The sequence below is a fragment of the Ooceraea biroi genome, chromosome 5 (assembly GCF_003672135.1).
Source record: "Ooceraea biroi isolate clonal line C1 chromosome 5, Obir_v5.4, whole genome shotgun sequence".
NCBI classification, from domain to species: Eukaryota; Metazoa; Arthropoda; class Insecta; order Hymenoptera; family Formicidae; genus Ooceraea; species Ooceraea biroi.
The window spans coordinates 8,208,535-8,221,434 of record NC_039510.1 but is presented as its reverse complement, the minus strand read 5'-3'; the positions used below and the strand labels follow the sequence as shown (position 1 = coordinate 8,221,434).

The following is a 12,900-nucleotide window of genomic DNA, read 5'->3' as shown; positions in this document are numbered from 1 at the left end:
TCTCAATGATTTTATCATAATATACATACATAAGATTTGTTCGTGTTGCATGAACTTTTCGACTTGATTCGTTTTATCTTCTACTACATTCTATTCTTTCTCTCTTTCTCTCTAATGCCTGAGACATGTACATGTAAAAGTGCAAAAGTGTAAAAAGTTTGTGTAACACGAACAAACCTATACATACATACATATATACATACATATATATACATACACGTATATATGCATATAAAGCATGAGCACAAAAATCTCAGGGTGCATATTCCGAAAGCACATAAATCGAGCAACATTTTGAGTCCAGAATCATTTCGCTATCTGTATTTTAACGGGCACTTTACTCTTGTAAGCATGGTGGTGCTAACATTCGGGACGGTTGGTCGATCGAGAGGGATGAGCACAAAAATCTCATGGTGCATATTCCGAAAGCACATAAATCGAGCAACATTTTGAGACCAGAAACGTTTCGCTATCTGTATTTTAACGGGCACTTTACTCTTGTAAGCATGGTGGTGCTAACGTTCGGAGCGGTTAGTCGATCGAGAGGGATAAGCACAAAAATCTCATGGTGCATATTCCGAAAGCACATAAATCGAGCAACATTTTGAGTCCAGTAACATTTCGCTATCTGTATTTTAACGGGCACTTTACTCTTGTAAGCATGGTGGTGCCAACGTTCGGGGCGGTTGGTCGATCGAGAGGGATGAGCACAAAAATCTCATGGTGCATATTCCGAAAGCACATAAATCGAGCAACAGTTTGAGACCAGAAACATTTCGCTATTTGTATTTTAACGGGCACTTTACTCTTGTAAGCATGGTGGTGCTAAAGTTCGGGGCGGTTGGTCGATCGAGAGGGATGAGCACAAAAATCTCATGGTGCATATTCCGAAAGCACATAAATCGAGCAACATTTTGAGACCAGTAACATTTCGCTATCTGTATTTTAACGGGCACTTTACTCTTGTACCAGTGATGTATGTATCGATCTGTTTTGACATGCATCTCCTAAACTATTTCAAATAGGATAATTTTGTTTAATGCTCTTAAAAGCACATAAAAAGCACATAATTCTGGCGTACCAAGTTTTTGGTTTGGTATCCATTTTCAATGAGTGGGGGTGCTAACTTACGTTAAGTCAGCACCCCCAGTTTTAATTGCGATTTCTCGCTAAACCGCTTGAGCACAAAAATCGTGAATAGAGCACATAATTAGCACATAAAGAGCACTTAATTTCTGTATATTTAGTATTTCGATTTCTTGTGGTGGGGGTGCTAACTTAACAGACATATCTATATTGTATATATAAGCCAAATACCACTCACTCACTCACTGATTCATCAACGTGCAGCCCGAACCACTGCACCTATCGACTTGAAATTTTAAAGGTATATTCCTACTATCACGTAGGTGCTCACTAAGGGTGGATTTTCCGAAATTCCACCCCTAACGGGTGAGAAGGGGTAAAATGTGTTTTTATTTAATTCTACACATAATATCGCGGGCGAAGCCCGCGTGACGGGGGATGCTAGTAATAAATAAAATTGTCAATATAACCGCACTGATAGCCACTATGACATTCTGACATTTGCAACACGAAGTTCAAGTCACACGACGTTCGAGCCAAGCGAGAGAACCAATCAGCATCGCGGAAAGGAGGCCTCAACTATTCGATAAAAAAGAACTTCACGAAGTTAACACGCCTCTTTTAGAATAGGATTATTATTATTCTATTATTAGTAACAGTTCAGTTTTCAGTATCGTGTGATATCATTTACACTTTAAGCTTTTAAAATATCACTATTGCGACGAGTTTTCCAGTTTTGTATTCAGTTTTGCAAATCATTTTTAATGTGCTCACAGGAGATCATTTTCGGTATAACCCCGACTTGAAAGAAAACCGCAAGATCAAATCTTAATTTTTTTATCAAAAGGATTTAAAAAAACGAAAATTTTCATATCTCGAACGTTCTTTTAGGATTTTCTAAATAGGAGTAACGATTTTTTTTAAGTTTTACCTCAAATAACTTCCGAATGGATAAACCTATCAACCATTGCCTTGCGGCAAAATTTACTTTTTTATGCTCTTTCAAACGATGTAATACTTTATGGTGGGTTTCATTTTAAATTTTAAAGTTGGGGTTCCCCTGGGGCCTCCCTTGAGGGGGGCAACCGCCGCAACATTCTTAAAAGAGTAGCCTCTCGAAACGATCGAACACGTGTTTCACGATAACGTGTTTTTCGTAATTTTGAACCGTTTCCAAAATATAAGGGGTGGTAACTGACTTTGTGGACACCTTGTATATGTATTGACTTGTGTGCATAAATGTAATTAATATAACTTTATATTTCATGGACGTGCAGATTACTAATTTTAAAAAACTTGACTGACAGTACTTTCATCTCCTCATATATTATGAAAAAGGATAAGATATTTTACACTACAAAATGTGTGAAATCATAACAAAATTACCTTTTTAAAAAAAGGTACAAAAAAGCGCCAAGTATACGCGGGCGAAGAAAAAAAGAACTCTACGTTTTTCGTTTAAAAAAGAACTCTACAAAAGTAATGATATCAAAGAATTGCGCCAATTATGAAAATGGGTAGGTATTTATGCAAATCAGAAAATCTAATATTTTATTATTATTTATACTACATACAGACACATGCATATATACATACATGATATTGATTACGAATGCGGAAGAATTATTTCAATAAAAAGAAGTATATTTTCAAAATGCTTGGCGCTGCTAAACCGAATCAATATGTTAATTGTCTTATTCTTTCTTCCTCTCTAGGTGCATGCGTGCATGTGTGTGTATGTGTATGTGTGTGTGTGTGCGCGGGCGCGCGCGTGTATTGCGTGTCTCTCTCTTTCTCGTACGCGCGTGTGTGTATATGTGTGTGCGTGACATTAAAATTAAGTATAGAATAACGTTAACTAAATTTGACATGTAGATTACGAGCTTCACCGAATTTTGTTATGTAAATTAGATTGTAAGGAAATTATTATAATCTTCAGATTATAAGAATTTAGTTACTAATTAATATATTCAAATGGCTCACCCTGTATATGTAAATTAAGATACAGTCTCTGATTACGTACTTCCGATGTATGTGTTATCCTCCTCCGTCATTTTGTCATTTTCAAAGATTTTCAAATATCGGTCGCCGGTACGTTCATGATAGAGTTTCCTCTCAGCTATTATCTGTACACGTAAGATAAGAATATCAATCTGCCTGATATTATTATTGCGGTAAATGATATCATCATTTATGAATTTTATTATATAGCATGCAAGAAAATTACGAAACCTATTGTGTAATTGTTTGTAATAGTAGCAAGTTCAGGAAATATTAAATGATATGAATTTTACACACTTTATCGGTGAACCCCTGCAATATTCGCAAAAGTTTTCGTTGAAGAAAGCCAGGTGGTGATATATCAAAGAGCAAGCCTCCAAAGAGTATGGGATGCAGCCATGGCCGCACTAATCTAAAGCATGATTAGATATATTCACATATATAATAAATCGATGAAAATAATAATAACCACTTTGTAAAATATCTAATGCAACTTTATAGTGGTCTTTGTATATTTAAATATAGACAAAAGCAAAATAAGCTACACGCGATATAATTATTTGTGTTTACGCATCTATATTGATAAGTATGAATTATGATAATTGCTAAATTTTTCAAAGTATTCATCTATATCTTCTTCTATATATATATAAGCCAAATACCACTCACTGACTCATCAACATGCAGCCCAAACCACTGCATCTATCGACTTGAAAGTTTAAGGGTATATTCCTACTATTACGTAGGTGCTTACTAAGGGTGGGTTTTCTGAAATTCCACCCCTAACAGGTGAGAAGAGGTAAAATGTGTTTTTATTTAATTCTACACATAATATTGCGGGCGAAGCCCGCGTGACGGGGGATGCTAGTTGTATGACTCACCTATAAACTAGAAGCAAACCCATTTTGTGTACTGCTTGTCGATATTTTTTCTGGAACGCGCCGAGGCCTTTTAAAGAGGTACCCATGGCAGTCTCTACAAGTCCGTTAGATTTATATGACCAAACATGAAATAAAATAAATAAATAAATAAATAAATGGATTGTTCAACGTGAAAAACGGTTAGCAAAGTCACAATATTATTGGTCTTCGATTCATTATGGCATCATTATGGCGTCGTGGAAAAGATACTTCATATCTACTTCATATCTACCGGTGATTTGAAATGTAACAAACTAAATCGGAGTAAGAACAGAACGAAATGCGCAAATATATGGACAAACAAAACGCAACAGTTTACCGCATATCGCGTTGAGCGTATATTCGCTAAGAAACGGTATTAAGTCCTCCTCAACCGCGCCTTTACCATCCTTCAAGGATTTGGTCATTTGTTCACCCTCCTCGATCAAAATGTCGACGAACTGCCGCAATATATTAAAGTGGAAGGCAGGCGTTAATATCTTCCGTCGCGCATGCCACTTATCACCTGAAACGAAAATAAGGCGGCATCACGCAATAAGACATTTATTTGCAAGAGACTTTTCTTGCAGCGCGTGAATCGTGGTGCAATAACGCACTACATGTGAGATCAATGTCGTTTATGTCGGACTTGTCTCATCTGATAAAAAAATCGATGATAAAATTGACTGTAATTGCATAGTAAAAAAATTATAGTTGGAATACTCATTTTTATAGTAAATTCTATTATAATACTAGTAAGATAAATCATATACGCACGTTTCCGAGAAACAACGAAACTTTTTACTATAAATTATAATAATTGCGTATCTTATATAGTAAAAAATGAAGGAAAGATATAGTACATAATTTAAGGGGTGTGACGTGACGTCCGCGCGTCCGTCACAAGGGTTCGCCCGATCGAAGTGGCACAGTTTTGGTGGGATCGTTCCCTCAGGCGAGGGAGCGTCGACCTTGTTGCTCGATTACGATTGCCGTGGTTATTTGTGCCGCGCGGAGAGCGCGCGAGTTTATTAGTGTTCGCAGAGTGAGATCATCGTCTGGACTATGTAATCCACTGGACATCGAGGGAAACTCAGGAGGCTACGGAGTCTGGAGAGGCGGAGCACGAGTTCCGGGGTCGTCTGGGAGGATCCGCGCCGTCCCGAAACCGTCCCGACACGAAAACCCTCGCACAAGGAAGGGCCAAGGGAAAGTAACCATCAGCTGTACAGGGATTACCCAGCCGTCAGCAAGGAGGAAATAAAACCTGCGCCCAGGACAAGGACTCCTGAGCATATCGTCGCCTCCTTCCGCGTCCCGGACAAGGGCATGGCCAGCCGGCGTCCGGAGGCAGCGGAACAGGAGCGGGACACACGGCAAGGGGATCCAGGAGTTTCGAACTTGGCGCCTGCTGCACGGCAAACCGCCGAGCCGACGATAGCGGCGACGGCGGTGATAACGCGGCGATCGCGAGGGGCGGATCGATGCGTGGATCGATGCGCGGGGGGTTGCGCAGATTGATGCGCGAAGGGCAAGGACCTCCAGATGAGCCCTGGTAACGACGACTTTGAGCTTAGCGACCGTGCTGTGACGACGTCTGAGGACTAGAGCGATCCTGCCGTGGGCCCAAGATAAGGACTTCGAGGGACGAGCCGGCTTGTAAGATCTCCACTCTGCGACGATAGTCCACGTAGCCGGGTAAGCGGAACCTCGCGGCACACAGTGGGCGAAATCCGGAAAAATTGTCCAAAAATCGAATTTCAGCATGTATTAAAATTGACCAAATTAATTATGCTCTCATTTTTATAACATTCTGAAATATACGAAACAATGTAAAATATGTTAAAACACTGAAAGTATATAAATAAAATTTATTTCTAAAGAGTATAAAATTTTCTGTTATTTCTTCTACAGATATTTTGTCATGTTTTCAAGCAGCTTGACAGAACTAATGAATACACGAAAAAAATCCAAAAAATTCATTTTGATAGCTCTGAGTATACTTTATATGGAAACATTTTTGTTATTTAATTTTCGAAAACTATTATTATAATTATTGCTAGTAAACGTAATACTAATTTAAACGCTTGAAAAAGAATGAAAAGTCAAACTTTCGGTACATGAGACTGCATGAGACTGAATCGGATTAGACTAAAACTTTTCCTTAAAGTGTCCAGAATATTATAAAAAAAGTTTTGCTTGCCTCTATTTGCCCCTCCAAAAGTTATAAACTATTATATAATTATATGTTATATACGTCTGCATACGCTCGTGTATGCACTTCCTTGAGAAAGCAATATGGATTTCTGAAACTAGGATAGATGATTTATCTCGCGGCGCTCATGTCTAGTCGAGATTCGTATTTTAGCCGTTAGGTGGCTATTGATTCACTACTTAACTCGCATGTAAAATTGGGCCTTGTAAGCTATAAGAATGGAGACCGTTTCAGTTTATTTTTCGAGATATGGTATTTTATTATATTATAAAGATACTTATACAGGGCTTTCGAAAAGTACCGGACCCACCCCCTATCTCAGGATCTATGCATCATAGGGAAAAATGACCCGAACAAAAGTTCGTGCCGATTTTTAATAGATGGCGTTGGAACATGTCTGAATATATCACTGTTATTAAAAACATACGATTTATATACATATGCTTAAAGGTGACATTTCAACGCATCTTTAGGAAAAAAGTTGTTTCAGATAAATTGATTCGTGTCAGTTTTGTACTCTTTTGAAGATGGAAGAAAACAAAGAACATTTTAGACACTTGATGCTTTTCTATTACCGGAAAGGCAAAAATGCCTCACAAGCAACAAATTCGATATGTTCTGTTTACGGAGAAGGCGTTTTAGCTGAAAGAACCGTACGTAAGTGGTTCGCTAAGGTTAGAGCTGGTGATTTTAACCTTAAAGACCAAGAACGCTCGGGCAGACCCTCTACTACTGATGATGACAAATCAAGACACTGATCGAGAATAACCCGCGCTACACGACACGTGAATTAGCAGAGATACTGAAAATATCGAAAACCACTGTCCACGATCATGTAGTGAAGCTTGGTTACGTAAGTCGCTATGATGTATGGGTTCCGCATAATTTGGCCGAAAAAAATTTAACGGATCGCATTTCCATCTGCGACTCGCTGTACAAGCGCAACGAAAACGTACTATTTTTGAAGCAATTAGTGACGGGTGACGAAAAATGGATCATTTACAACAATGTAGAACGAAAAAGATCCTGGGGTAAGCGAAATGAACCAGCATTAACCACTCCGAAAGCCGGCCTTCATCCAAAAAAAGTCATGCTCTGTGTCTGGTGGGATTGGAAAGGAATCCTATATTATGAGCTCCTACCACACAACCAAACGATAAATGCAGATAAGTACTGCTCGCAACTGAACGAATTAAAGACAGCGATTCAGGAAAAACGTCCAGAATTAGCTGATAGGAAGGGCGTCGTGTTCCATCAGGACAATGCGAGACCTCATGTTTCTTTGACTACCCGACAAAAATTGTTGGAGTTTGGCTGGGATGTGCCACCTCACCCACCGTATTCACCAGACATTGCACCTTCAGACTTTCACTTATTTAGGTCTTTGCAAATTCTCTTAGCGGCAGGAACTTTAACTCTTTGATCGACATAAAAAACCACCTTGAGGAGTTTTTCGCCGAGAAACCTAAGAAGTTCTGGGAGAATGGAATCTTCCAGTTGCGTGAAAGATGGACAAAGGTTGTGAAACAAAACGGTGCACACATAAGTCAATAAATATTTATCGACATAAAAAAATGTTGCCTTTGAATTTTCCTTCAAAATCGGCACGAACTTTCCGGACGACCCAATAGTAAACAATCAGATTCTAATCCAAGAGGTCGTGGTCGTCCCCGAAGAAGCTTCGAAAATAGTTCTCGTCAAACACAAAAGAGACATTCCAAGGAGCTTCAAAACAAGTATAGTCAAAAAGAATTGCTTAATGCTATTGTCTCTCCGAGAAATACACGACAAAATCTTAATAAATCAAAAAATAAATTCTCAAAAGATCTTATAAATGGTACTTTGGCTTTGTACATGAATATGGGTATAACGAGAGAAAAATATGAACATCTTCGAAAGTACAATGCACGGTACTTTGGTAGCAAACAATGCCCTTCCTATGGAAAAATAAAAAATGCTAAAATCGATTGTTACCCGCGTGATATAACAATAACCGAAAAAGGGGCTGAAATAAAATTATAAGCATTACTTAATCATACGGTGTCTCGTATTATCTCATCAATTGCAGCAATGAAAGAATTTCAAGAAATAGATTGTCAAGATTTTGTGTTATATGGTAAATGGGGTATGGATGGTGCATCAGGTCAACAAAATTTCAAGCAACAGTGGTCCATAAATAAAACAAACAACAAAGATAATGATGCGAATTATTTGAATGATAGCACGGTATTTGTAATACTTACGTACCTCTTATTTTGTCGTCTGATAATAATATTTTATGGAAAAACGATCGACCATCATCTGTTCGATACTGTAGGCCAGTCAAATTTGAATTTTTTAAAGAGACGCCATCCAATACTTTGCGCGGGTACAATTTTTATATAACTGAAATTGATAATCTCCAACCAACAATTGTAATCGAGGATCAAAAAACAATAAAAGTCACCCACAATTTGCAGTGTACCATGATTGATGGAAAAATTTGTAATGTTCTGACAAATCAAAAATCTACTACGTCATGCAACATTTGTGGAGCTACTCCCAAACAAATGAACAATTTGAAAGGGGTAAAACAACTGAGATGTAACGAAGACAATTATAATTTGGTTCGTCTACTCTGCACTGCTGGATTCGTTTCATGGAGTGCATTTTACATATTTCGTACAATATCGATTTTAAAGAAGCTTCTGCCAGAGGAAATAATAAAATTTTGAAACAGAAGAAAAAAAAACAAGTTCAAGATGATTTGAAATCGCAACTAAGTATAACTGTTGATGTTGTTAAACAAGGTTACGGAACGACAAATGATGGTAATACAGCTAGGCGATTTTTTGCTCACCCTGAAGCTGTTTCAAAAATAATTGGGATCGATCAAAAATTAATCGAAAGGTTTGGCAATATTTTACATGTGATGGCAAATAGCAAAGCAATTGATTGCGATAAATTTGAAAGATATGCCTACGAAACTGCTGAACTATTTGTTCATTTGTATTCTTGGTACAATATGCCTCCCTCCGTACACAAAGTATTGATTCATGGTGGCGCAATTATGAAAAAAATGATTTTTCCTGTCGGATATCTTTCTGAAGAGGCTCAAGAGGTAGGAAATAAAGTATTCAAAGTTGCGAGAGCCCATTACAGTAGGAAATGTTCGCGTACATCTAACAACGAAGATATTATGCACTATCTTTTAATATCATCTGATCCAGTAATAAATAAATTAAGAGTTTATAAAAATAAAACGGTGAAAGATTTAACAACGGAAGCAAAAAGTTTGTTAATGGATGACCAATACAATAACATTCAAATTGATAACAGGATAACAGATAAAAACAATTGTTCAATGGAATTAGATAGTGATGAAAGTTTAAGTGACTTATAAATGATTTTGTTTCTTCAATTATTATTTTTAATTTTAGCTTTAATTTTTATTTTTGTTCTCTATGTTGTTGTATATTAATAAATAAGAATAATTACTAATTACTCAAATAAGTATAAACAATGTAAATATAAAAAACGGATAGTGCAAAATATTGTAAAATAACGTATTAAAAAATGAATTTAAAAAAAATTTTGCTTTTTGTGCTTCTTTGCTTTATGCTTTTGTTTATTTTTTATTTTAATTAATGTTTCTTTTAATTTAAAAATTGGAAACATTAAAAAAAACAGATTTTGCTAAATAAATACATTTTAAAAATAACAAATAATAAAAAAATTAACAAAAATAAAAAAATATAATAACTTTAAAAAGAGAGCGACTCTAAAACCAAACATTATTTTACATTTACATATAAAACAATAAATAAATATTTGTTTTCTATGTTGAATTCGCCATTTTATTCATTTTTTTACAATTTTAAGTTCAGATTCGTAATCACCGACCCCAAAACCTTAACAAGTTCCACACGATTTCCTTCACACTTAAGTTATCGATTTTTGGACACTTTTTTCGGATTTCGCCCACTGTGCGGCATCTCGACGTTTCGTAATTGCGCAGACTTATGCACGATCTTCGAGCCACGTGTGGCGACTTTATGCCGTTTTGCCGTTGTCGAGATGTACCGAGGCGAGGTCCGTCGGCCCCGGTTAAATTCGCGTAATGAGGGACGCTCCTAAATAGTCACAGCCAGCTCTCGTCCACTTTGTAACTGCGATTTGTATCTTGTCGAATTGTAATTGTCGCGATCCGGGTTACGTGCGGGGAACTTGCGATTGCGGGCTGCCGTTCCGTATGCCGTGCTGGATCGTTGGCGCGTAATGTATCGTTGGTTGTGATTTGTTATTTGCGTCGCGCTTTGTGGTTGCGAGTTGTGCGTTGTCGAAATGAGAGTCTCGATCCGAGGTACGGGCGGGGACCTTTCGGTCGAAGGTGGCGTTATGCCGTAGAGGATCGTGTTCGCGTAAAGTATCGCTTCCATCGTTTTCGCGTACAGTATCGCTCTCATTATTCGTGCGTAAAGTCTATCGTTCTCGCGTAAAGTATAGTTTGTCGTCGTGTCGCGTGTAGTATCGTTTTCCGGCGGAGTCTGTCTGCGTCGCGTCTCACGTCGTAAGGCGTAGTTAAAGATTCGTTAATCGGGCGGCGGCGAAGGTCGTAGAGAGTTGACCCGTTCTACCGGGACCAGCGAGAGCCGTAGCTCGATGTGGTGCCCGTCGGGTGCCGTTGCCGAGTAGCCGTGATCGACGCCCGGGGAGATCGACACGTCGCGTTCCGTGTGGTTATCGTATCGTATCGTATCGTGCTCGCGTTCGCGGGTTGAGCGCGTCGCGGGGCCTGAGCCATATCGCGAGGCGATTTAGCGGGTCTCAGAGCTGCATGCGCGTGTCGGCCTGCCGTAGGCCGGTATTCATAGTCGAATCTTATATTTAAGACCGTCTTAAGTTTATCTGAACATGCTGTATGGATCATTTCATTGGCTATGGAGTATCTGAAGATACACTTAAGACGGTCTTAAATATAAGATTCGACTATGAATACCGGCCGTAGAGTGTATCGGGGCCGGAATCGTATCGGAACCACGGGATCCGGGAAGATTTCGCCGAGGTGTGGCGTTTCTTCGGAGGTCTCCGGGTTCATCTGTATTTCCGACCCGTTGCCGAGCGAACATCGAGAGTTGATCCCGGGTAGTTTCGGGTAGCGGTGCGGCCGCCTTAGAAATATTCACCTCGCCGACCGTTCCGAGTTGTGCGCAATCCGGTCGATCCGCAGTGAGAATCCTGGCGGACGCGAATTCGTCCGTCAGATGTATTAGCGAGCCAAATATACGACTGATTTGTTATTTAAGAGTTTGAAGCCTTATTGTCTCACGGTTGCTCTTCCAGTGGTCCCAACTTACTTTCCTACGCCCGAGTAGAGGAGCAGAATTGCGATCTAGTCACGTTCATGAGGACTTTCGAGTGGTGCGTAGAGACGCACCTGGCGCCCAATCATAAGGAAATATCGACAATTTAGAGTATCGGTAACAACGGGTTTGCAACGTTCGTAGCGCGTGCAAGGCGGGCCGCGCGTAAAATAGAATGTGTAACGCCGTTTAATAATCAGAGTCGCAGGGGTTACATCACTGTAAAGTTATCGAAACTTCGAAAAGGCTGCATTTGAAGCAGAAGCATGCAATGTATGAGCAGGCATGGCAGGTTAACGGTATGAGGAAATAATACTCGATAACACAGAAAAAATGCGTTTCTAAACTTTGCACGCGTTTTTTTCAAACAACACTTTTCAAAACGGTGTACATAATTTCTCAATCTGTATTGATGCGATTGCAATAAAATTTTGCAGATATTTTTGTTATTATATTCTCTAAGCATTAACGGACGATTTTGTAAAAAAACTTTTTTTATGGGATTTATAAACAAATTAGTGAATGAATTTTTCGCGAACATCGACATTTTTTTTCAAAACTTTATTATTCAGTGAATTTTCAAATAATTAAAAACTGGCTCCGTTAATGCTTAGGCATTGAAGTATAATTAATTAAAAAATTTTGTTTTTTAGTCTCAGATAATCCAAAATCGAGTTATGAGGTACACCGTTTGACCTTCTATAAAAAAACACCATTAGCTCAGCGGCCTCTAATGACATTTATGATTATCCTTTTTTAATCTTTATTATTGTTTTTATTAGTTTACAACATGATAAAATTAAGTGCAAAACCGCAACTTAATCGGATGTTTAGTTTTTTTTACAATCCACATCCGAAAATTACCAGCTTTTTCGGGCCGTCACAGTGTACAAACCCCTTAACTATTCGTATGTAGGTATCGCAATCTTAATAATGGAAAGTGTTACTATATTAGTATCAGTCGTTTAGTTATTACTATAGTAATAATAAGTGAAGAAAATTATTACAGCTCTAAGTATCTAAGTAAATAGTACATGGGACCTGATTAATAGCACATTTAACAACATTGGGAAAACTTTAAATGAACCTTACGTGTGTGATATAATAAAGAAAAAGGGCATATGTGTATAGTGTATGTGTGTCTAATTATCATGATTTATCATGATTAATATTTTTTTATGAGGTGCCGCAATCTCCTGATATCACTGGCTATACGACAAAAGCTATGTGATGAGCATCCAAAAGGAACTCATCAGCCAATAAAAACATTAACAATAAGACCTGTGATATACCAAATGTGATTATCAAGAGACACGGTAGTGTCTCGCGCCAAGTATACGCGCAGCGCGAGACGCAC

General features: G+C 38.3%; 1 protein-coding gene across 1 annotated transcript in view; it reads right to left on the bottom strand.

Annotated features, from left to right (window-relative positions):
- Window positions 1–12,900, bottom strand: part of LOC105282739 (cytochrome P450 4C1) — a 53,960-nt gene that overhangs the window by 15,213 nt on the left and 25,847 nt on the right. Inside the window, exons 4-7 of the mRNA XM_026969568.1 lie at window positions 4,327–4,512; window positions 3,969–4,062; window positions 3,385–3,499; window positions 3,110–3,212 (exon numbers count right to left, since the gene is read on the bottom strand). Of these exons, the coding sequence (XP_026825369.1) occupies window positions 3,110–3,212; window positions 3,385–3,499; window positions 3,969–4,062; window positions 4,327–4,512 (498 nt within the window). The remainder of the gene's footprint in view (window positions 1–3,109; window positions 3,213–3,384; window positions 3,500–3,968; window positions 4,063–4,326; window positions 4,513–12,900) is intronic.